Below are 26,820 nucleotides of genomic sequence, written 5' to 3'. Positions count from 1 at the left end.
CTCATCTGTAGATTTAAAAATGCATTCTCAAATTAGGGAAGCATTATTCCCATTCTAAAGAAGGAGAAATTTAGGCACATAAAGGAAGTGATTTAACCCAAAAGGTTATACAGCAAGTTAGTGACAGATCGGAGAATGAGCTTGTCCCTTGTCTCCCAGGCCCACCCATCGACCACATTTCTTCCCTTGTATGTGATTCCATCTTGGTGCACATAGGCTTTTTCTTCCACATACCCAAATATTTGACCTCTGTGCAACTGACTGTTTTTCTCTTTCACAGATATTCAGTCACAGGATTTATTGACAAAAACAAGGACACTTTATTCCAAGACTTCAAACGCCTAATGTATAACAGGTAGGAACAAAGCTTTGATCAGCCACCCTGTTTTGTACACTATTTTATATTATGCCAAAATATTTTGTTATAGTCTAGTTCATAGAATTTTAAGACTAGAAGGACCTTTATGATCATCTAGTCTAGTATGACATCATGAATACCCAGGCTAGAGAATTTCACCCAGTAACTTCTGCATAAAGCCCATAATTTCTGGATGAGCTAGAACATAACTTTTGTAGGATGACATCCAATCATAATTTAAAGGTTTCAAGTGATTGAAAATCCACCAGATTGCCAGGTAAACTGTTTCAATGGTTAATTACACTCACTGTAAACAAATTGCACCTCCTCTCTAGTCTGAATTTGTCTAATTTCAGCATCTAGCCATTAGATCTTCTTATGCTTATGTCTGTTGGATTAAGGAGCTCTTTTACAATAGGAAATCTTTCCCCCATGTAGACCTTGATCAAATTACCTCTTAATCATCTCTTGGATGAACTGTCTATATTGAGTTTCTTTAGTCTCTTGTTGTAAGGCAGGTTTTCTAGACCTCACATCATTCTTGTAGCTCTTTTCTGAACCCTTTCCAATTTGTCAGCATCCGTTTTGACGTGTGGGCACGAACAGAGAATAAGTATGCCAGTAATGGTCTCACTAATGTTTTCTACAGCAGTAATAGCTCCTCCTTACTTGTCAGTATCTCCCCTGCTTATACATCAAAGGATCACATTAGCTGCCTCAACTGCCAAGCTACAGTAGAAGTTCATGTTCAGTTGATTATCCACCATGATTCTAAGCCCCTTCCAGAGGTGCTGCTTTCCAGGATCCAGTCCCCCATCCCATCTATTCGGCCGTATTAAAATGCATGCTTGAACCCAACTTCCCAGGTGATCCAGGTCACTCTGTACAGCGGACACGTTCTCATCATTTACCATTCCCCCAGTATATATGTCCTTTGCTAACTTGCCAGAAATGATTTAATATTTTCTTTTGAATCACTGATAACTATTGAATAGCATTTAGCCCCAAAACAACTCCGGTGGGACTCTACTGGAAGCAGCCCCATTGATGGAGTCTCCATTTATAATTTTTCTGGCATCTGCCAGTTAGTTTTAATTCATTAAATGTGCTACATTGATTCTGTATAATGTCAGTTTTTAATCAGAATGTCATATATATTTCAAGACAGTTACCTTTGTCAGCCAAACTTGTAATCTTATCAAACCGTGGTACCAAGTTAGTTTCACAAGACATGTTTTCCATAAAATCATGTTGATGTGCATCAGTTATTCTGCCATTCTTACTGAGTGCATCCCATATCATCTGCCTTCCTGTGATTTTGCCCACAGTCAAAGTCAGGCTAACCAACCTGTGGTTACCTGGGTCATCCTATTTGCCTGTTTTAAATACTGATACATTAGCTTTTTTCCAGTCCTCTGCAACTTCCCCAGTATTCCAAGATTTGTCAAATAACAAAAGTCTCCCAGAGAGCTCATCTGCCAATTCCTTAAAGATGTGATGAATAATATTGTCAGACATATAGATGAACATAATCTGTTGAGGAAGAGTCAACATGGTTTTAGTAAAAGGAAATCATGCCTCACCAAACTACTAGAATTCTTTGAGGGGGTCAACAAGCATGTGGACCCAGGGGATCCAGTGAATATAGTATACTTAAATTTTCAGAAAGCCTTTGACAAGGTCCCTCACCAAAGGCTCTTACACAAAGTAAGCTGCCATGGGATAAGAGGGAAGGTGCTCTCATGGATTGGTAACTGGTTAAAGATAAGAAACAAAGGGTAGGTATAAATGGTCAGTTTTCAGAATGGAGAGAGGTAAATGGTGGTGTCCCCCAGGGGTCTGTTCTGGGCCCAGTCCTATTCAACATATTCATAAATGATCTGGAAAAAAGGGTAAACAGTGAGGTGGCAAAATTTGCAGATGATACAAAATTGCTAAAGATAGTTAAGACTTAGGCAGACTGCGAAGAGCTACAAAAGGGTCTCTCAAAACTGGGTGACTGGGCAACAAAGTGTCAGATGAAATTTAATGTTGATAAATGCAAAGTAATGCACATTGGAAAGAATAATCCCAACTATACATATAAAATGATGGGGGTCTAAATTAGCTGTTACCACTCAAGAAAGATCTTGGAGTCAATGTGGCTAGTTCTCTGAAAACATCCACTCAATGTGCAGCGGCAGTCAAAAAAGCGAACAGAATGCTGGGAATAATTAAGAAAGCGATCGATAATAGGACAGAAAATATCATCTTGCCTCTATAAATCCATGGTATGCCCACATCTTGAATACTGTGTGCAGATGTGATCGCCCCATCTCAAAAAAGATATATTGGAAAAGGTTCAGAAAAGGGCAGCAAAAATGATTAGGAGTATGGAATAGCTTCCGTATGAGGAGAGATTAATAAAACTGGGACTTTTCAGCTTGGAAGAGAGACGGCTAAGGAGAAAGATGATTGAGGTCTATAAAATCACGACTGGTGTAGAGAAAGTAGATAAGGAAGTGTTGTTTACTACTTCTCATGACACAAGAACTAGGGGTCACCAAATGAAATGAATAGACAGCAGGTTTAAAACAAACAAAAGGAAGTATTTCTTCACACAACGCACAGTCAACCTGTGGAACTCTTTGCCAGAGGATGTTGTGAAGGCCAAGACTATAACAGGGTTGAAAAAAGAACTAGATAAATTCATGGAGGATAAATCCATCAATGGCTATTAACCAGGATGGGCAGGAATGGTGTCCCTAGCCTCTGTTTGCCAGAAGTTGGGAATGGGCGACGGGATGGATCACTTGATGATTCCCTGTTCTGTTCATTCCCTCTGGGGCCACTGTCGGAAAACAGGATACTGGGCTAGATGGACCTTTGGTCTGACCCACTAGGGCCATTCTTATGTTCTAAGTTATCTGGCCTTACAGATTTAAAATGTTTAACTTTGGTAGATGCTGTTTAACACCCTGCCCATTTACTGTTAGAATAGAAAGCATTTCATTTTCACTGAAAGATGTGATTCCACCTTCTAGCTTGTTTCCAAACACAGGAGAGAAATATTAATGAGCACTTCTGTTTTTTCTACCTCATTATTAACAACTGTGTCATTCCTGTCTAATAATGGACCTATACTACTGCTTGGATTTTTTGTTGTTCCTGATTTTTTAAATATAATTTCTTACTGTCCTGGCCCTACTAGCCACAGATTTTTTCATTGGTACCTTTTCTACCTTTACTAATTGTCTGCATTTTATAATTAATTATTTATAATCATTGCTCTCAGCTTCTCCTTTTCTGTTTTTATGAATATTTTAATAGGATTTTTAACTGAAGAAGACTTTAGCGTCTGGAATTGAGTGTTTTTGGCACCTAAGTCAGCAGTTGTCTAAGAATACTTTATTTTTGCACATCTGTGTTTTTGTTTGTTTTTTCTACCCACAGTTTTTCTTGTTTTCAAGCTTTGAGAGAGTGGCCCTTTTTATAGTGTCAAATATATATCACTGGTTTGGGCTGTATTCTGTTGGCACATGAATGTAACCAATCATTCCATATAAGCAACAACTAATTTTTACGTGTCAGTCATCTTTATCCATCAGAAAGAGTTATTATATAAAGTTACCTTTAGATGGGTGTAATACTTCCTGTGCTAGAAAATTATCTATAATTCTTAGAAACTCATAGGATGCTTTACTAATGGCAGCATGAGACTGCAGCATGTGTCCCTCTGACTGAAATCCCCCAGAATAATGCTGCTTTTCTTTCTACACATTATAGATCTATATTTTAAGGAATTGTTCATCCTGTTTTCTGTCCTAGTCATCTATTATAGACCCCAGACCAATACTCCATGTTGTGACTTATCAGTTGATACTGTACATTGATTCATAAGCATTCCAGGTCTCTCACTTCTGAAGTGTCTATCTCTGAAGATGGTAATGGCACCCCTTTTCTGCCCACTCTGTTCTGCGTAAATAGGTTGTCTGTTATGGTTTTTAACTTACTGATCATGTGACTCCTCTGAGATTTCAGTAATACCAATTATGTCAAATTTTTTCATAAACCAGCATTTCTGATTTCTCCTCGCATCCATATATAGGCAGTTAAAATTTTTTTTCTCTGTGTCCCTTAACTTCTTGATTCTTTATATTCATGATGCCTTGAGTATGACTTGTTTATATTTGTAATTGTCTCCTTTTTGTTACTAGTTTAATGCCCAGCCTACTAGTCAAGCTAATCTGTCACCAGGAGTGTTGCTTCTCCTGCTGCTGAGGTGGAGGCTTTCCAAACCGAACAGCCTCATCTCCCCAAAGAAGGGGGCCCAATGTTCCATGAACCCAAATCTTCTACTTTACTCCACTTACCCAGCAGCAGTTTACATCCATTATCTTCTGTTTATCTTGTCTTGCTTGTGAGGCAGAAAAGATCTCTCCAAGACAACCACCTGTACTTTTCTGTCCCACAGCTCCCTTTTATAATGCCCCCGATGGATCAGCTATGGATCAGTCTTGTTAAAGGCATGAATTTAACTGTGACTTCGTTTGTTTATTTTTACCCTGTATTTCTGATTGAGTAACGTAGGTTAAAGTTTAAAATTGGTTTGGAATGTTTTTGGCTTTATTTTCAATAAAAGTATCACTTGTGCAGGATATATTGGTTTGGAATAAAATACTATGCATCTTGAAGGAAGGGGTGGATTATGCAGTGTTTCATATTAATTTATTAGGTTACTGATCTTAATTTTGGGCCCTCTTTTATGCACATATTTATGCTGGCTAGACTAAGGACTATAAAGAGGAAATCTCTCAAAACCACTTTCCAGTCTACTATTATCTAGCTAGGAGAATGTGTGCTTGCCATACTACCAGTGTATTCAGTAATAACCTTGTACTGTAAATTAATTAACTAATAAACAGTAGAGTTTTGCAGCACCAAACTGATGTACTGGCTTAGCCAATCTGTCAAAAGAACTGGGATTGCCATCAGTCTCTGATCCAGAAGTTAATTGTCTAATTTAGAGCACTGTAAAATTAGTTACTGCCACTGACACCTTGTTAGAATCTTCATAAGTAAACAAACTGCTTCCTCTAACTCTGGCCTTCTAGTTCCAATCCTGTGTTGAAGATGATGTGGCCTGAAGGTAAACTGAGTATCACAGAAGTGACCAAGCGACCCTTGACTGCTGCTACACTTTTTAAGAACTCCATGATTGCACTAGTAGACAACCTGGCATCTAAGGTAATGATCTGACTGTCTCAAAATAAGTTCTGACTTCGGATTATAGAGATGTGTGGATCCTCTCTGCAGTGTGTCTATGCCTTTCCTGGTTTAGAGTTCCAAGTTTATCTGTCATATTATTTTTGCCTCCAGTTGAAGTCCCGTTATAGAGGACACCAGTCATAAGTAGTTCTTATTACACTAAGCAAATACTCCTTGCCTTTAGCAAAGCTCTTGATGTTTATGGAGTGTATGTGGATTTTCAACCAGTTGTAATTTATAGTAATGTCATCTAGACCAGTTTTCAGAGTAGCAGCCGTGTTAGTCTGTAACTGCAAAAAGAAAAGGAGGACTTGTTGCACCTGAGAGACTAACAAATTTGAGCATAAGCTTTCATGAGCTACAGCTCACTTCATCGGATGCATTCAGAATGCATCCGACAAGTCAGCTGTAGCTCACGAAAGCTTGTGCTCAAATAAATTTTAGTCTCTAAGGTGACACAAGTCCTCCTTTTCTTTTTATCTAGACCAGTGGTTCTCAAACTAGGGCCGCCGCCTGTTCAAGGAAAGTCCCTGGCAGGCCGGGCCGGTTTGTTTACCTGCCATGTCCGCAGTTTCAGCCAATTGCTCTCCCACTGGCTGCGGTTGGCCGCTCCAGCCCAATGGGGGCTTCAGGAAAGGTGACCAGCACATCCCTTGGCCTGCGCCACTTCCCACAGCCCCCATTGGCCCGGGGCGGTGAACCGTAGCCAGTGGGAGCTGCGATTGGCCAAACCTGCGGACGCAGCAGGTAAACAAACTGGCCTGGCCCGCCAGGGGCTTTCCCTGAACAAGCGGCGGCCCTAGTTTGAGAACCACTGATCTAGACCACATTTCACTGGTTTGTTTATGAGAATGTCATGGGCCTTACTAAAATGAGGTTTGCAAACCTTTCATTTTAATCCTACTAAGATCACATTAGGCTAGTTTTTAGGAGTGTCTCTGTGGCTTTATTAGCCTTGAGACGCATGATAGCCCTGCTCCCCACCAATAAAGATGATTGGCTACACAACTCGAACACAGCAATTAAAATACAATTCCTTAACAAGTCAGTTTGAGAACTGTAAAGTACCAATGAGTCTGACCCTCAGGAACCTGTTAACAGTCCAAGTTGCTGCTGCCAGAGTTTACTGCATCACTTTAGTCCTTCCTCATTATCGAAAAAGCTGGTCATAAAACTTTGCAGGATCAAGATAATCTTTGCTCCATGTGGCACAGCAAGCAGCCCTGTTGGGACTGACTAATGGTTTTCAGTTTTATCACCTACTTGGATTTATTTGCTGCACTATATTTCAGTTTAAAATTTTTTTTGCCTTCTCTATTTACCTTTGTTTGATGAAGCCTGAAACTGAAAGAATTATAGAATACAATACCATATCTAAGTGCTGTTGTACTATACGTTAATTAAATATTCAAGAGTTCTTTGTTCCAGACCTTTCTTTTTAAACAGCTTTGGATTCTATATTATACCTGTCTTGTGCAAACATTAACATTGTTTGTTTGTTAGGAGTAGCCTGTGTACCATTTATTAGTCCCAAGTGGATTTGTATGGAGAGCTTTGCATAGATTTAGCTCAGCCATCTAAGGGCTTGTCCACAGTGGCATAATATCCTCTCCAGGGGTGTGATTTCTAAACACAGGGCATGTTAATCTTGCGAAAATGTAACACATTGTTATAGAAGATTGTGATCAATTGTTCTGCATGCTCCCTGGAGGTAGGACAAGAAGTACTGTGGACTTAATGTGCAGCAAGGAAGACTTAGTTTAGATATTAGGAAACCCTTTCTAACTATTATAAGGGTAGTTAAGCTCTGGAATAGGCTTGTAAGAGAAGTTGTGGAATTGCCATCACTGGAGGTTTTTAAGAATAGGTTGGACAAACAGCTGTCAGGGATGGTCTGGCTCTTCTTTGAGTGCTTGCTCATGTCTATTCCATTGTAGGTATGCGCACGCCCACGTGCATGGCTGTCGGAGACTTTTGCCTTAGCGGTACCCGTAGGGCTGGCTGTGGCGCCCTCTGGAGTGCTGCACTCATGGTGCGGTGTATCAGGCACCGCCGGCCCTGCACCCTCTCACTTCCTTCTTACCACCTGTGGTGGTCAGTCGGAGCGCCTCTGTCCCTTGCTTGGCAAATAGTCAGTGGTTTCTCATCTAGCTTAGTCTTGTGCTTTACCTGTAAATAGTTTAATTGTTGTTAGTTCGTTCTTAAGTACCCATTAAGTGTTAGTTAGATAAAGTCCCAGAGGGGACTTTGTCCCCAGCAGGGCATGCCCTCGTCTCTGGGTTTCAAGCCCTGCTCTTCGTGTAACAGACCTATGCCTGTTAGTTACCCATAAGAGAGTTTTCTACAGTGCCTCGGGGAAACCCATATCAAGGAGTGCTATCGCATCTGCCAGAACTTTTGTCTGCGGACACAAAGAGAATGCCGTCGTGATGCAGGCTGTTCTGTGCCCTGCTTCAGAGCTGGCTGTGGTTAGATGTTTATGTTTGTGCTCTCTGTGTGCTGCCCCAGCTCTGCACAGTCAGTCATCACAGTAACCTCGAGCAAACCGCCCAGTGACCACAAGATCCGTTAAGGTATGAAGGCACCAGGCCAGGTTTATTGTTGACAAAGCATGTAATAGCTCCTGGCAGACTCTGAAGATACAAAGACATGTATGCCCATGACAATGGACGCAGCTCAGTGAATGGCAGGACCTTCCATTTCCTCCTCGGCTGGACAAAGATACTCCCTCTGAGATGCATCTTTATACCCTGATACAAACAAGTTAGTACTGCCTCTTACATAGTTAATCACTGCCCTCTGATGTGGCTAGTTATCACCTTGTGGTTCAATCAGAACATCTTTATTACATACTGTCATCCTGACTTTATCTTCTAGGAGGGTTCAGTGTGTTCCTGTTATCCTTGGGGAATGTTTTTATACTGTCCTTGATATTGGGATGTGTTTGCTTGAGTATTCTGTGACTAGCACTTCTTAGGAATGTGTATGTTTGCAGTATCAGTCCTGTTCTTGCCAGATTCTGTGAGCAGGTCCTGCCTCATGCCAGGCCTCTGATACATGGGCTTACGTCTCAGGTTCTCTTCCTACTACAGCAGCGCAGTCCGAGCTGGCACCCAGTGCTTCAACTTTAGTGTGTAGTGCACCCCTGGCATTGGGATCCTCCTGGCACCGATCCCTGTCACCGGTGCCAAACAAAAAGACTAAGAAGGCGGCACCAAATAAGCCCAACCAAGGGGCTCTGGGCAAAGGACCCTGCTCAGGCCTTATGCCCTCTCCAGACCTGCTAAAGAGTTTGACCTTAGGGAGTTTCTCCCCCGAAAGGACCTGCCACTGACTCCGGGGAGCAGTAAAGGGCCTAGGCCAGTGGTGCAGTCATAGAATCATAGAATATCAGAGTTGGAAGGGACCTCAGGAGGTCATCTAGTCCAACCCCCTGCTCAAAGCAGGACCAATCCCCAGTTTTTGCCCCAGATCCCTAAATGGCCCCCTCAAAGATTGAACTCACAACCCTGGGTTTAGCAGGCCAATGCTCAAACCACTGAGCTATCCCTTCCCCCCAAAAAGAGGACCAATCCCCAATTTCCTAAATGGCCCCCTCAAGGATTGAACTCACAACCCTGGGTTTAGCAGGCTAATGCTCAAACCACTGAGCTATCCCTCACCCCCAGGTAGTTGAAAGCAGCTATCAAATCCCCCCTCATTCTTCTCTTCCATAGTCTAAACATAGATTCATAGATATTAAGATCAGAAGGGACCATTATGATCATCTAGTCTGACTTCCTGCACAATGCATGCCACAGAGTCTCACCCACCCACTCCTGCGATAAACCTCTCACCTATGTCTGAGCTATTGAAGTCCTCAAATCATGGTTTAAAGACTTCAAGGAGCAGAGAATCCTCCAGCAAGCAACCCGTGCCCCATGCTACAGAGGAAGACGACTAACCTCCAGGGCCTCTTCCAATCTGCCCTGGAGGAAAATTCCTTCCTGACCCCAAATATGGTGATCAGCTGAACCCTGAGCATATGGGCAAGATTCACCATCCAGATACCCAGGAAAGAATTCTCTGTAGTAACTCAGATCCCATCCCATCTAACATCCCATCATAGGCCATTGCGCCTATTTACCATGAATATTTAAAGATCAATTAATTGCCAAAATCATAGTATCCCATGATACCATCTCCTCCATAAACTTATCGAGTTTAATCTTAAAGCCAGGTAAGTCTTTTGCTCCCACTGCTTCCCTTGGAAGGCTATTCCAAAACTTCACTCCTCTGATGGTTAGAAACCTTCGTCTAATTTCTAGTCTAAACTTCCTGATGACCAGTTTCTATCCATTAGTTCTTGTGTCCACAGTGTTACTGAACTTAAATAATTCCTCTCCCTCTCTGGTATTTATCCCTCTAATATATTTATAGAGAGAAATCATATCTCCTCTCAACCTTTTTTTGGTTAGGCTAAACAATCCAAGCTCCTTGAGTCTCCTTTCATAAGACAGGTTTTCCATTCCTCGGATCATCCTAGTAGCCCTTCTCTGTACCTGTTCCAGTTTGAATTCATCCTTCTTAAACATGGGAGTCCAGAACTGCACACAGTATTCCAGACGAGGTCTCACCAGTGCCTTGTATAACGGTACTAACACCTCCTTATCTCTACTGCAAATACCTCGCCTAATGCATCCCAAGACCGCATTAGCTTTTTTCACGGCCATATCACATTGGCGACTCATAGTCATCCTGTGATCAACCAATACTCCAAAGTCCTTCTCCTCCTCTGTTACTTCTAATTGATGCATCCCCAGCTTATAACTAAAATTCTTGTTATTAATCCCTAAATGCATGACCTTACACTTCTCACTATTAAATTTCATCCTATTACTATTACTCCAGTTTACAAGGTCATCCAGATCTCCCTGTATGATATCCTGGTCTCTCTCTAAATTGGCAATACCTCACAGCTTTGTATCATCTGCAGACTTTATTAGCGCACTCTCACTTTTTGTGCCAAGATCAGTAATAAAAAGATTAAATAAGATTGGTCCCAAAACGGATCCCTGAGGAACTCCACTGGTAACCTCCCTCCAGCCTGACAGTTCACCTTTCAGTAGGACCTGTTGTGGTCTCCCCTTTAACGAATTCCTTATCCACCTTTCAATTTTCCTATTGATCCCCATCTTATCCAATTTAACTAATAATTCCCCATGTGGCACAGTATCAAACGCCTTACTGAAATCGAGGTAAATTAGATCCACTGCATTTCCTTTGTCTAAAGAATCTGTTACCTTCTCAAAGAAGGAGATCAGGTTGGTTTGGCACGATCTACCTTTTGTAAAACCATGTTGTATTTTGTCCCATTTATCATTGACCCCAATGTTCTTAACTACATTTTCCATCAAAATTTTTTCCAAGACCTTGCATACTACTGATGTCAAACTAACAGGCCTGTACCAGGATCACTTTTTTTTCCTTTCTTAAAGATAGGAACTGTGTTAGCAATTCTCCAATTATATGGTACAACCCCTGAGTTTACAGATTCATTAAAAATTTTTGCTAATGGGCTTGCAATTTCATGTGCCAATACCTTTAATATTCTTGGATGAAGATTATCCAGGCCCCCTGATTTAGTCCCATTAAGCTGTTCGATATTCGCTTCTACCTCAGATATGGTAATATCTACCTCCATATCCTCCTTCCCATTTGTCATGCTACCATTATCCTGAAGATCCTCATTAGCCTCATTAAAGACTGAGGCAAAGTATTTGTTTAGATATTGGGCCATGCCTAGATTATCCTTAATCTCCACTCCATCCTCAGTGTTTAGCGGTCCCACTTCTTTCTTTCTCTCTTTCTCTCTTTTCTTATTTATATGGCTATAGAACCTTTTACTATTGCTTTTAATTCCCTTTGCAAGGTCCAACTCTACTTGACTTTTAGCCTTTCTCACTTTATCCCTACATGTTCTGACCTCAATAAGGTAGCTTTCCTTGCTGATCCCTCCCATCTTCCACTCCTTGTAGGCTTTCTGCTTTTTCTTAATCATCTCTCTGAGATGCTTGCTCATCCAGCTTGGTCTACAACTCCTGCCTATGAATTTTTTCCCCTTTCTTGGGATGCAGGCTTCTGATAGCCTCTGCAGCTTTGACTTGAAGTAATCCCAGGCCTCCTCTGCCTTTAGGTCCATCAGTTCTTCAGTCCAATCCACTTCCCTAACTAATTTCCTTAATTTTTGAAAGTCAGGCCTTTTGAAATCAAAAACCCTAGTCACAGATTTATTTTTGTTTGTCTTTCTGTTCAGTTTGAACTGAATTGGCTCATGATCACTTGAACCAAGATTGTCCCCTACAGCCATTTCTTCTATGAGGTCCTCACTACTCACCAAAACCAAATCTAAAGTGGCATCCCCTCTAGTCGGTTCAGCAACTACTTGATGAAGGAATCCATCAGCTATCACATCTAGGAAAACCTGAGCCCTATTATTATTATTAATTATTAATGCATCCGATGAAATGAGCTGTAGCTCATGAAAGCTTACGCTCAAATAAATTTGTTAGTCTCTAAGGTGCCACAAATACTCCTTTTTCTTTTTACGAATACAGACTAACACGGCTGCTACTCTGAAACCTGTCATTATTATTACTAGCACTCGTCCTCCAGTCTGTATCTGGGAAGTTAAAGTCTCCCATGATCACGCAGTTTCTATTAGTATTTACTTCATTAAAAACATTAAAGAGGTCTCTATCCATATCCAACATAGATTCCGGCGGTCTATAGCACACCCCAAGCACTATCACAGGGGAGGCTCTAGTAATTTTCTTCCCCAATGTGATTTTTGCCCAGATGGACTCTGTCTTATCCATTCCATCGCTTCTTATTTCTTTACATTCTACCTCATCATTGATAGACAGTGCTACTCCACCACCTTTGCCTTTATTTCTGTCTTTCCTAAACAGCACATACCCTTCAATACCTGTAGTCCAGTCATGACGACTATTCTACCATGTTTCTGTTCTCCCTAGAATATCTGGTTTCGCTTCCTGCACCAGTAGCTCTAGTTCCTCCATTTTGTTACCTCGGCTCCTCGCATTGGTGTACAAACATCTTAATTTTTGCTGTTTGGCCTCACTCACATTCTGTACCCGATTAGGCACGGTCATTCTACCGCTAGTGTGACCTGTTAGACTTGTATCCATACTGCCCTTCCTCCTTATGTCCATTCTCCTACCCACGGCTGTATCCTTTCTTACTTTTTCTTCCCTCTCAATGCTAAAATCTGACATGGGGATTACCTGGACTTTTCCCAACCATCTCCCCCAAATTCCTAGTTTAAAGCTCTCTTAATCAGTTGTGCCAGCTTCCATCCTAGAAGTCTATTTCCTTCCCTACTCAGATGAGGTCTATCCTGAGAGAACTGTCCTCTGTCCATGAATGCCTCCCAGTGGCCATAAACCCCAAAGCCCTCCTTATAGCACCACTGCCTAAACCATCTATTGATAGTCATAATCTTGTCACACCTTAGTTGCTCTTCTCTAGGAACAGGCAGAATCCAACTAAAGATCACCTAAGCCTCAATTTCCTTAAGCGTCTTCCCCAGCCTAGCATAATCTCCCTTGATATGTTCCAGCGGAAATCTACCGGTATCATTTGTTCCCACATGAAGGATAATTAGGGGATTCTTTCCCGCTCCCTTTAGGATCCTTTTCTACCTCATACTTCATTAGCACACAATCCCAGTTCCCTCAGCCTCTCCTCATAAGTCATGTGTTCCAGTCCCCTAATCATTTTTGTAGCCCTCCGCTGGACTCTTTCCAATTTTTCCGCACCCTTCTTGTAGTGTGGGGCCCAAAACTGGACACAGTACTCCAGATGAGGGCTCACCAAGGTCGACTAGAGGGGAACGATCACGTCCCTCGATCTGCTGGCAGTGCCCCTACTTATACAGCCCAAAATGTTGTTAGCCTTCTTGGCAACAAGGGCACACTGTTGACTCATATCCAGCTTCTCATCCACTGTAACCCCTAGGTCCTTTTCTGCAGAACTGCCGCCTAGCCATTCGGTCCGTAGTTTGTAGCGGTGCGTGGGATTCTTCCGTCCTAAGTGCAGGACTCTGCACTTGTCCTTGTTGAACTTCATCAGATTTCTTTAGGCCCAATCCTCTAATTTTTTTTAGGTCCCTCTGTATCCTATCCCTACCCTCCAGCGTATCTACCACTCCTCCCAGTTTAGTGTCATTTGCAAACTTGCTGAGGGTGCAATCCACGCCATCCTCCAGATCATTAATGAAGATATTGAACTAAACCGGCCCCAGCACTGACCCCTGGGGCACTCCACTTGATACCGGCTGCCAACTAGAAATGGAGCCATTGATCACTACCCGTCGAGCCCAACAATCTAGCCAGCTTTCTATCCACCTTATAGTCCATTCATCCAGCCCATACTTCTTTAATTTGCTGGCAAGAATACTGTGGGAGACCATGTCCAAAGCTTTGCTAAAGTCAAGGAATAACACGTCCACTGTTTTCCCCTCGTCCACAAAGCCAGTTATCTCGTCATAGAAGGCAATTAGATTAGTCAGGCATGACTTGCCCTTCGTGAATCCATGCTGACTGTTCCTGATCACTTTCCTCTCCTCTGAGTGCTTCAGAATTGATTCCTTGAGGACCTGCTCCATGATTTTTCCAGGGATTGAGGTGAGGCTGACTGGCCTGTAGTTTCCAGGATCCTCCTCCTTCCCTTTTTAAAAGCTGGGCACTATATTAGCCTTTTTCCAGTCGTCCGGGACCACCCCCGATCATCATGAGTTTTCAAAGATAATGGCCAATGGCTCTGCAATCACATCCACCAACTCCTTTAGCACTCTCGGATGCAGCGCATCCAGCTCCATGGACTTGTGCTTATCTAGCCTTTCTAAATAGTCCTGAACCACTTCTTTCTCCACAGAGGGCTGGTCACCTCCTCCGCATGCTGTGCTGCCCAGTGCAGCAGTCTGGGCGCTGACCTTGTTTGTGAAGACAGAGGCAAAAAACGCATTGAGTAATTAGCTTTTTCCACATCCTCTGCCACTAGGTTGCCTCCCTCATTTAGTAAGGGGCCCACACTTTCCTTGACTTTCTTCTTGTTGCTAACATCCCTGAAGAAACCCTTCTTGTTACTCTTCACATCTCTTGCTAGCTGCAACTCCAAGTGTGATTTGGCCTTCCTGATTTCACTCCTGCATGCCTGAGCAATGTTTTTATACTCTTCCCTGGTCATTTGTCCAATCTTCCGCTTCTTGTTAGCTTCTTTTTTGTGTTTAAGATCAGCAAGGATTTCACTGTTGAGCCAATCCGGTCGCCTGCCATATTTACTATTCTTTCTACACATCGGGATGGTTTGTCCCTGTAACCTCAATAAGGATTCTTTAAAATACAGCCAGCTCTCCTGGACTCCTTTCCCCCTCATGTTATTCTCCCAGGGGATCCTACCCATCAGTTCCCTGAGGGAGTCAAAGTCTGCTTTTCTGAAGTCCACGGTCCGTATTCTGCTGCTCTCCTTTCTTCCCTGTGTCAGGATCCTGAACTCAACCATCTCATGGTCACTGCCTCTGAGGTTCCCATCCACTTTAGCTTCCCCTACTAATTCTTCCTGATTTGTGAGCAGCAGGTCAAGAAGAGCTCTGCCCCTAGTTGGTTCCTCCAGCACTTGCACCAGGAAATCGTCCCCTATACTTTCCAAAAACTTCCTGGATTGGAAGTCGACCCCCTGCAAGGCCCCAGCACCTAGAGAGCTGAGAGTACCTCTGCTGCAGCTGACACTGCGTGTGGCTGTGGACCCGGATAAGGCTCCCTGTGAGGGCAAGCCCACCGGCAAGGCCTCGCACAAAACAGGCGAGCTCCACTGGCCTCCGGAGCCAGGACAAAGCCCTAGGTCGCTACATTCTTGGTCTCTGCATCCACCCAGGTCTCCAGCTCGCCGCTACAAGTCATTGGCACCGTGCTTCCGATCCCCATCGTGGTGCCGAAGCATCGTTGATCTTCCTGGCACCAGTCTTTATCGTGCCTTCAGTCGCCGTTGCTGAGAGCTCGAGGGCGTTCCCCGACACGGCACTGCTCCCCCTACCCCTGACACTGGTCGGACTGTTCCTCGCACCAGTCTCTGGCAGTGACCGTGAGCCATCACTCAAGCCTCCACAGTCCTGCCCTGGTCGCTGGAGGGTGACGACTTCTCAGGCTCAAAGGCACAATTCAGCCCCTCACCCAGGCAACGTGATTGGGCTCTGGAGGGTGTGTCTGTGGCATCAGTGCCAACCTGGCAGCAGAGCCAGTGGCTGACCCAATGGCCTTATTGGAATGGATGGGGCATCCCTGTCATGCCAGTGCCCCACTCCCTCCAGCCCTTGGTTGCTGTGTCAGACACGTCGAAGGCAGGACCCCCACTATGCTGCAATTGAGGTGGCCGCTGCGATTGAGGAGCTGCCCTCCCTGACGGGTGAGGATGCTGCTGGACCTCCCCTGGTTGTCCTGTTGTCGTCGTCCCTCCAGATGAGGAAGTGGCGGGCGGAGCCTTCCAGAACTAGCCCATGAGACGATTTCCACGAGCATCAGGCACTGCTCCACAGGGTGGCATCTAGCTTGGGCCTCAAGGCGGAGGAGATGGAGGAGCAGATGGATACGTTATTTAATGTGCTCTCCACATCCTCCCCCAGCCCGGATTGCGCTCTTGGTACACGAGGGGTAAGGTTTATATACACGGTGAACATGAAACAATGGGTGTTATCATACACACTGTAAGGAGAGTGATCACTTAAGATAAGCTAATACCAGCAGGAGAGCGGGGGGAGGAGGGAGAAAACCTTTTGTAGTGATAATAAAGGCGGGCCATTTCCAGCAGTTGACATGAACGTCTGAGGAACAGTGGGGCGAGTGTGGGGGGGGGGAGATAAACATGGGGTAATAGTTTTACTTTGTGTAATGACCCATCCACTCCCAGTCTCTATTCAAGCCTAAGTTAATTGTATCCAGTTTGCAAATTAATTCCAATTCAGCAGTCTCTCGTTGGAGTCTGTTTTTGAAGTCTTTTTGTTGTAATATTGCAACTTTTAGGTCTGTAATGGAGTGACCAGAGAGATTGAAGTGTTCTCCGACTGGTTTATGAATGTTATAATTCTTGACGTCTGATTTGTGTCCATTTATTCTTTTACGTAGAGACTGTCCAGTTTGACCAATGTACATGGCAGAGGGGCATTGCTGGCACATGATGGCATATATCACATTGGTGGATGTGCAGGTGAACGAGCCTCTGATAGTGTGGCTGATGTGATTAGGCCCTATGATGGTGTCCCCTGAATAGATATGTGGACACAGTTGGCAACGGGCTTTGTTTATTCCCGTTGGTGAACACTGTTCACCAGATGTTCTTGTTGACTGGTGGAAATGGCTCCACCAAGCCCCTTTGCCACCAGCACCAGTGGGGGTCCCTGGCCATGAGGCTCCCCCCCACCCCCCGCTCTCCTGCTGGTATTAGATTATCTTAAGTGATCACTTTCCTTACAGTGTGTATAACAACACCCATTGTTTCATGTTCTCTGTGTATATAAATCTCCTCACTGTATTTTCCACTGAATGCATCCAATGAAGTGAGCTGTAGCTCACGAAAGCTTATGCTCAAATAAATTTGTTAGTCTTTAAGGTGCCACAAGTACTCCTTTTCTTTTTGCAAATACAGACTAACATGGCTGCTATTCTGAAACCTGAGGGGTAAGGCTACATTTTAGTCACGGGTATTTTTAGTAAAATCATGGGCAGGTCACAGGCAGTAAACAAAAAATTCACGGCCCGTGACCTGTTCATGACTTTTACTAGAACCCCTTGACTAAAACTGGGGCTGGGGGGCTGCCCATGGGTGCTGGGGGAGGGGGCGGGCTGGGTGGGGGTGGGGGAGTCTCATGGCCAGGGACCCCCACTGGTGCTGGTGGCAAAGGGGCTTGGTGGAGCCGGAAGGCTCCCTACCTTGCACCGTGCCTCTCCCCCCCCCCCGCAGCAGCCAGTGCGACAGGGGCAGGGGCTGCCTAGCTGCTACTTGGCCAGGTGCAGCAGCTGCTGCAGAAGTCATGGGAAGTCATGGAATCTGTGACTTCCGACCTCCATGACTAACTCACAGCCTTAACGGAGGGGGTCTTGAACATTTCCCAAACCATCCGGCAGACCCCATCCTCCATCCTGCCAACCTCTAAAAGGGCAGAAAAGAAGTACTACTTTCCTGAAAAAGTGTTTGAGTACTTGTGCACTAATCCGCCACCGGGGTCGTTGGTCGTGTTGGCGACCAACAAAAGGGACAAGCAAGGACTCACCAGTTCCACCCCTAAGAATAAATAGGATAAGACTGGATTTGTTGGGTCAAAAAATTAATTCTACAGTCAGCCTCCAGTTTCGGGTGGCAAACCACCAGGCCATCTTGGCTTGCTACAGTTTTAACTTGTGGGACTGTCTCCTCAAATTCAAGGACTCCATGTCCCAGGAGGCAGCCCAGGAGTTTGCAACCCTGGTGGAAGAGGGGACCGCAGTGGTCCGGTGCTCTCTCCAGATGGCCTGCGATGCAGCAGATTCAGCTGCTTGAGTGGTTGCCTCAGCGGTGGTCTTGCGGGGCAGTTCCTGGCTCCAGACCACTGGCCTGTCTCAGGAGATGCAGGCGTCTATTCAGGACCTCCCGTTTGACAGTGTCGGCTTGTTTTCCCACCAAACAGATGTATATTTGCATGTCCTGAAGGGTACGAGGGCAACCCTTTGCTCCCTAGGGGTGCCACTCTTCAGACGCCCAAGCAGCCGTTCCGGCCTCCTCCGCCACCTAAACAGTGGCAGCCTCAGCTCGGGCGTGCGAGAAAAACGGACACCTGGTTTAACTGCTGCTGCTCTTTGTCGTCCAAGTCTCTTGCACAGCCTGGCCCAGCTAAGCACCGGGGGCCAGAAGTGCTTATTTTGAGGGTGCGCTTGGGTGTGACGCACCAGCCAACTGCCCGAATCCTTTCCACCCGTTCCTAGACCGCCTTTTCCCTACTGCGTGGCCTGGTCGTGGGTTATGTCAGACCATTGGGTCCTGGACATAGTGGCTTGGGGATACACCCTGTAATTTTTGGCTGCCTCTCCTTCCCACCCCCTCGCCCCAAGTTCCCTGTCCCTCTTTAGGGACCCTTTCCATGAGCAACTCCTCATTCAAGAGATCAAGAACCTCCTATGTCTAGGGGCTGTGGAGGAGGTTTCTTGGGCTATGCAAGGAAGAGGATTCTACTTCCGCTAATTCCTACTCCTGAAGGCAAAAGGGGGACTCAGACGCATTCTGGACTTGCGGAGACTCCACAAGTCGCTCACAAAGTTGAAATTCCACATGGTATCCCTAGCCTCCATCTTCCCTTCCCTGGATCCGGGGGACTGGTATGCTGTTCTAAATTTGAAGGACTCCTTACTTTAATGTCTCCATATTCCTGGGACGTGGATGTTTCCTGTGTTTCATAGTGGCGGGGCACCACTTCCAGTTTATGGCGCTACTCTTTGGCTTGTCCATCCTCTGCCCCCAGTGTGTTCACGAAATGCGTGGCACTGGTGACGGCTTACCTGAGGTGTCGAAAGGTCCAGATCTTCCCCTTTCTCGACAATTGGCTTATCAAGGTCAGGTCTCCGGAGCACATCCAGAGGAGCCTCAATCTGGTGTCCTCCACCTGCAGTGATCTGGGTCTCCTAATAAACAGAAAAATCCACATTAACACCTGTTCAACACATAGAGTTCTCGACTCCACGGGGGCTAGAGCCTTCCTACCGGAAGAGCGCTTTCAAGCTGTCATACTTGATCAGCCACATAAGTCTGATGGGCCACATGGCCATATGCACCTAAGTGGTAAGTCATGCCCGCCTTCATCTAAGGCCCCTGCAAGCGTGGCTGGCCTTGGTCTAAGTTCCAAGCAAGCACCCCCTGGATCGAATGGTCACAGTGCTGAACCACGTCCTCTCCGCCCTGGACTGGTGGCAGGATTCCAAGTCCCCTTCGTGATCCCGTCACCCTTGCTCACCTTGGTCTCGGATGTGTCGGACCTGGGCTGGAGGGCCCATCTGGGTGAGCTTAACACCCAGGGTTATTGGCTCCAACCTGACCTAGCCCTCCATATCAATGTCAGGGAGCTCAGGGCGGTTTGGCTGGTGTGCCAGGCTTTCTTGCCCCACCTGGAAGGCAGGTGCAGGAAGATGCAGGTCCTGATGGACAATACTGCCGCAATGTACTACATCAACAGGCAGGGCAGCGCCAGCTCTTTGGCCCTCTGTCTGGAAGTGCTCCACCTCTGGGTCTTTTGTGTGCAGCACACCATTTATTTGCTGGCCACCCACCTGCCCAGAGCCAAGAAAGTCCTGGCGGATTGCCTCAGCAGAACCTTCTTGTCTCACCATGAATGGTCGCTCCACTCGGAGATGGTAAGCCTAGTTTGCCACAGGTGGTGGACTCCCCGGGTGGACCTGTTTGCGTCCAGACAGAACAGGAAGTGCCACATGTTCTGCTCTCTGCTGGACAAGGGCTCCCAGTCGGAAACCTTCCAGATTCTGTGCTCAGAGTGCTGACCACACTTCCCACCTGTGCTGTTAATCTAGAGAGTCCTGCTCAAGGTGAAGCAAGACAGAGTGATGGTCATTCTCATTGGCCTGGCATAACCTCGGCAGCACTCGTTCGCCATGCTCCTGAGTCTTTCGGCAGCTACCCCTTGCAGCTGCCTCTTTGGACAGATCCGCTGTCCCAGAACCACGGGAATCTGCTGCGTCTGAACCTGGCAGTGCTGCACTTGATGGCTTGGTTTCTGCATGGCTGAGCAGGGAAGAACAGCAGGGTTCTGCCGGTGTCCAGCAGGTTCTGCTGGGCAGCAGGAAACCCTCCACAAGGGCTACCTACGTGGCTAAGTGGGAGCGGTTCACATGTTGGGCCTCGGATTGCCGCATCTGGGCGGAAGAGGCCCCCCTGCAGGACATCCTGGACTGTTTGCTGCACCGTAAGCTTCAGGGCCTGTCAGTGTCCTCCGTCAGGGTGCACCTGGCAGCCATTTCGACTTTCCATCCTCTGTTTCACTGCAGATCAATCTTTGCACATCCCATGACAATGCGGTTCCTGAAAGGTCTGGAAGACCTTTACCCGCATGTCAGGGACCCGGTTCCTGCTTGGGACCTGAAGCTTGTGCTGTCCAGGCTCTCAGGGCCCCCCTTTGAGCCTCTGGCTTCCTGCTCCCTTCTGCTTCTCTCCTGAAAGGTCTCCTTTTTGGTTGCTATAACTTTGGCCCGTAGGGTGTCTGAGATCAGAGCACTCATGTCAGAGCCGTCTTATATGATCTTCTATAAGGACAAAGTCCAGCTGCGTCCGCACCCAGCTTTTCTGCGCAAGGCCATCTCCCAGTTCCATACTGGTCAGGACATATACCTACTGGTCTTCTGCCCGAAGCCTCATACTATGGATGAGGAATGCAGGCTGCATACTCTGGATGTCTGGCGGGCTCTGGTCTTCTACACAGAGAGGATGAAGCTGTTCCATAAGTCTATGCAACTGTTCGTTGCTGTTGCGGACCGGATGAAGGGTTGCCCAGTGTCTACCCAGAGAATATCATCCTGGATCACGGTGAGCATGCGCTACTGCTATGAGCTGATGAAGGTAACCCCGCCAGTGATCGTGACGGCTCAGTCGACTAGGGAGCAGGCATCATCGATGGCCTTCCTCGCTCAGGTGCTGGTTTCAGCAGAGCAGTCCTCCAAACTGCAAGACTGTGAACTCCGAGCCTACCTCTGAGGATTCTGCTTGTGAGTTACCTACAGTGGAATTGACACGAGCAAGCACTTGAAGAAGAAAAAACGGTTACCTAGCTTTTGTAACTGTTGTTCTTTGAGATGCGTTGCTCACGTCCCATTCCATTACCCACCCTCTTGCCCCTCTCTCTGACTTGTCGGCAAGATGGAACTGAGAGGCGCGGGGCCGGTGGCGCCTTATATACTGTGCCATGAGTGTGGCGATCCAAAGGGCACCACATCCGGCCCTATTGGTACCACTAAGGCAAAAGTCTCCAGTCATGTATGTGGGCGTGTGCACACCTACAATGGAATGGACATGAGCAATTCATCTTGAAGAACAATAGTTATGAAAGGTAGGTAACCGTTTTGTTTACTTGGTCCTGGCTCAGTGCAGGAGGCTGGACTTGATGACTTCTTGGGGTGTCAGAAATCAGGTCCTGCATCAGAGCCAGTCTCCCAGCACCCTAATGAGTACAGCTGGCCTGTAATAGGTGGCCTGATCGGCTTTGCCTGCCTGATTGATTGGAAAAGTCAGCAGACTGGCTCTTTGGCCTAGCAGTAGAAGCAGTTCAGCAGCTGCTGAAGCATTCCTGATGGCTCCTGCATGTTCCCTGCCCTGGCCCCTCACTTCAGGTAACCCATTCCGAACCCTCGGCTTGGATTCCTTACTTCTGACTCTGGCTCCGTGACCCTTGGTTCTGGCAGCTGGTCTCTGATTCTGGCTCTGAGGCATGACTGCCCATGTCTTGATCACTGATATGAGGACCTTTTGAGCCCTACATTTCTATGGCTCTATGAAACTCTGGCTCTGCAGGTGCAGAAGGGACATGTCTCTTGATTCAGGGTTTCATACAAGATGATCATTAAACATAGTAACACATTGGTTGATAAGATCGGTTGACAATTTTACGAAATCTTCTGCTGCTTCTGTTTGTGTTCTCTGATTAGTAGTCAGGTTATTGTTGGCACAGAAGATACGAGATTACTTTGATGTGAATGTAGAATGGATTCTGTGCAGTAATACACTGCTAGAGCACTCTGACCTTAGAGGTCCTTGAACTGTATGGTTCATATGTTGGTGGTGCGTAGGATTCAGCTCCAGCCAGGACACCTGTGTGGTGTTGGAGCAGCTGTGATCTGTGTGATCTACTTGTGAAGTGGCTTTCCCCCTCCCCCTCCCTCCTGGAATGCTTGTGGGTTGAATAGGCTGCTTGAGCACCTGGAAGATCAGAAGAGCTCCCAGGTAGACAAAGTGTCTGGGACTCTGATTAGGCAGTGTTCACATGCCCAATGCATGGACACTGCATGGACACTGGCCGAGGTGGAGTGTGACCAACCAGACGCGGCCAAGTCACCTTTAGTCGCAGGCCATGCGGAGCAGGTCCTTAAAAGGGGAAGGGGCCATGTGCTCAGGAGTGCACTCACAAGATTGTACCTTCCGTGAAGGCCCTTTGCCCGGACCGCCTGGCCAGTGGTTCGCCGCGTTGCATTCCATCGTGCCTCGGGAAGACTTACTTTCATTGCACTGTCCATTGCTGTGCTGTGGAACACTTTCCTTGAAGGATCCTGACATCTCCAGTGCCTTGCCTGTCCTGGGAGCATGAGTATGCGAGTGTGTGTGTGACCCCTCTCCCCCTTCTTTTGAGCTTAGCTATCAGTATAATAAACGTGTTGCTTTCTTCCAAACTCTGTGGGTCATTAGTCCTCCCTAAGCTTACTAGCTGGCCCAATTTCGGGTAACACTGTGGACGTAAGGGGAACTGCCACTAGAGGCTGGCAGAACCAGTTCTGATCTGGGAAAAGGCTTGATTCCATGAGCCATTGACTCTCTAGAAGAACTTAAAGCTTTAAACCTTGGCTTCAGTTCATAAATTTCCACTTTTCTGACTTAAAGATGCTTCTTCCAGTGCTATGGTTTGAAAGGTCTGCAGGCACTGTTGTGGTTGAAACAGTCCTGGGCTTCGTGAGAAAAGCACCTTGGTGCACTCCATCACATGGCTTGCTGACTACGTGGCATTCTGTTCACTGAAACTAGACTGATAGTGACTAGAGGACAAAAAAGAAAGGAAGAAAAAAACCAACAACCTGAACAACAACAATGAACAAAAGACCAGGGAAACTTTTAGAAACCATTTAACTCTTCACCCAAAGAGTAATTGCTAATTAATGTGACAAATAACATGGACAGTTTTCTTGCAGCCTTGATGCTGGTGTCATATAAGAAATTAGCTACTGCCAAGAGAAAAATAAGAGAACATAACCGAATGGGCAAAAGTGTGTTCAAATAAATTACACTTGTTAGTAATTATTAACCTTGTGTGGATTTTTTTTTTTAATATGGTCATTTTAGAGACAAAACCTGTATCAATTCAAGCAAAACTCTAATAGATACTAGAACTTTCTAATATGCTTAAATGGACACACTTTTTCAAAGATGAGTTTAATTGTTCCCCAGACATTCTAGTTGAATCCTGTTTTTTTTCTTAAAAACTGGAATTCTGAAATTTTTGGGAGGAAAGGGAAGGACTTGTGGCTTAAACACAGGGCTTGAAGTCAGATGTTCAGACAATAGAGTGAGCATGGGAAGAATAGACAATTTGAGTTCTATTAGTGGCTTTGCAAGTCAATTAATTTCTCTGTGGCTTAGTTTACCTGTTTGTAAAATGGGGGTGGCAGACTGCTCAGTGGCAATGGGGTTTAATTCATTGTTTATAACATGCTTTTTGAGTATCAGATGGCAGTTGCTATAGGAATAAGTATTTTAGAAGTGTTTATCATGTACTATGCAAGAGCTATCTGTAAACACTGAATTAATTTTAACAGAAAATTCTGTCAAAGCCACCGTGATACATACACACACAATCAGTTTCGTTTTTCCCAATTATAAAATGTATCTTTAAAACCTCACGCCTACCTTTGCTAAAAAATCTACTGGTTGGATAGCTAAGACTCCTAATTCAAAAGGGTGTTCAGTTCTGCATGTTTGCCTTGTTAGTTGAGATTCAATTAAACATATTTTTGGAGCACACTGAATCTAAGTGATGGCTACTCTTATTATGGCAGGTTAAATACTTAATCTACTGTCCCCTTCCAAACTTGTACTAAGAGAGTCCAGGGACAGAAACCTAGGATTGTTAAACATACTTTTATTGCACTGGAAAAAGGGAAATGAAAGCTATGAAGAGGTGTCTTCAAATGCATCTTTTTAAAATGTCGATAGGCTGATTTATGTAGCTGCCACATAAAGCTGTGTGCTTGACAAACTTTATCTTCCCATGTTTTCCTCTTGAGTATTTGGTCTTGTTTGACTGATCCCTTGGGTTCTTCCTTTCCTTTAAAAAACACTAGAGCTTGTACTGCTCTGGCTGACATTACGATGAATGATGAGCTATTCTGGGGCTGACTGCTCTTTTGAGACCCTTCCTTTATTCCAACCTCTCCATCTCTCCCTCTGAATTTTTTTCCTCCTCTCCACTCCTAGCTTTCCCTCAAATTCACTTTGGCAGGCATCCTCTCTAGTGTGTTCATAATTCCATCACTGTGACTAATCTAGCACAAATGTTTCCCTTCTGCATCTTTTTCGGAGGGTCTAAGCATGTCTCAGGTAATTAGCTGCAAACCATAGAGGAGACACTTTCAAAACTAGAGGTGAAGAAAAATGAAGAAACTTTCATACAGAGAAAGGCTGAACCAGTGGTTAGAGTGCTAGGACTTGAGGTTGTTTCAATTCCCTGCTCTGATGCAGACTACCTGTGCAAACTGGGCAAATCACTTAGTGTCTTTGTGCCTCAGTTTCCCATCTGTAAAACAGAGAGAATAGTTCCTCCCTACTTCACAGAGGATAAATGCACTAAAGAGCGTGTGAGGGGCTCAGATACCACAGCAGTGCCAACCAGATATGTACCTCTGTAAAAATCAAGTTAGCAGTAATGTTAATGTATCCATTGCAAAGTTTACTGGGATGTTAATTGCGGGCCATTATGAAGTACAAAAACTACTTTGAAAAAGCATTAAGCTTTAAAACAAAATGAAATCCAAAAAATTCAAAATGAAGGCATTATCCTGATGCAAGAGATTGCCAGACAGGTTTAGGAGTCTCTCTCATGTTGACCTTTCTGGATTTCTCCACTGTAGAACATTTAAATAAATGTAAGATGATGTAAGATGTAGAACATTTAAATAAATTTAAGTTTAAGCGAGTTAAACTCCAATTGTGTGAAGGATGTACTTGACAGCACTGGAGACCAGTGTCCTTTGTTCACACACTTGGTAAAACCGGGCATGTTTACCAGCAGTAACCTGCCAATGTGCTTCAACTTGGACCTGGAAGAACCACTATTGGTCTCCATGGCCCATTCCATCCTTGATGACTCTCATAACAAGGATGTTAGTTACTGCCAGTTTTGACTTTTGTGTTGTGGAAACCTATGATGTTGGAACTGGATTTAAACCAACTCATTCTTCATTGTGCTCAGGTCCACAGATCCATCACAATGAGTATTTCAGCCCCTATGCAGTTTGGGAGCCAACCCAGCCCTGGCAATGATTGGCAGCAGGAGAATGCCTGCCTCCTGAAAATCCTTCCAGTTTTTTCTGCCTGCTGGTGGCTTGGCCAAGCTTCCCTGCTGCAGAGCTGCCTTGAGGGAAATTCCAAACTTTTTCAAGTTTTCAGGCGAACAATTCAGTAACGTCTCTTTCCAGTTCCCATCTGGGTCCTGTGGCTGTGTTTGAACTTTCAAAGGGAGTTGTCCCCTCATCACTGCTCCCCCTTTAGGGGTGTTTGCTGTGGTTGATATCCCAGCAGTCTTCAGGGAAAGCTAGGTGAGAAAAGCCAGAGGTAAAAGGAGGGGTCTGTGTCCCGCTGGGGAACTTGGCTGGCTCTGGGGGAGGATGTAGACCAGTCACTTCAGGGTCATTTCACCTCACTCTCTTGTGCAGGAAGGGATGTAGGCAGGATTGGAGAGGCAGGCTCTTCTGAGCAGACAGTCTCCTTACCCATTTCCATGGACACCTCTATAGCAAGGATATATCCAATTCTAGAGCGGTTCCAGAAGATTCGGGACCTCCTTGCATTGTTTTGGAACTGCAAGAAGCCCACTATAGCATGGAGCCTTCGAGTATTTGGCCTCCTAGTACTGTGCAAAGGGATCAATCCATGGGTGCAGTCAGACAACAGGCACCTTCACGGCTTCATCTTTAAGGTCCATTCCAGGGAACATATCAAGTGAAGGTTCTGGCGCAGATAATCAACTCTTTTAAATGGTGGTCAGCCCAAGGCCATGTCCATAAAAGGATACCCATATGCCTTCTAGATCTCCTTATCTTCACAACCAATGCCAGCTTCAAGGGATGGGGAGCACATTTGGGAACTCATGCAGCTCAAGACATCTGCAGTCAAGAGGAAAGAGCCCACAGTGTAAACTTCCTATAACT

The 26,820-nt window shown here is 45.4% G+C and overlaps 1 protein-coding gene across 1 annotated transcript in view; it reads left to right on the top strand.

Annotated features, from left to right (window-relative positions):
* Nucleotides 1-26,820, top strand: part of MYO1D (myosin ID) — a 351,624-nt gene that overhangs the window by 122,452 nt on the left and 202,352 nt on the right. The window contains exons 13-14 of the mRNA XM_084615957.1: nt 281-355; nt 5,452-5,584. Coding sequence (XP_084472083.1) covers nt 281-355; nt 5,452-5,584 — 208 coding nt within the window. The remainder of the gene's footprint in view (nt 1-280; nt 356-5,451; nt 5,585-26,820) is intronic.

This window comes from Lepidochelys olivacea, assembly GCF_965140295.1.
Source record: "Lepidochelys olivacea isolate rLepOli2 genome assembly, chromosome: 27".
Lineage (NCBI taxonomy): Eukaryota > Metazoa > Chordata > Testudines > Cheloniidae > Lepidochelys > Lepidochelys olivacea.
The sequence above is the reverse complement of the archived record's forward strand: the minus strand, read 5'-3'. Positions and strand labels throughout refer to the sequence as shown.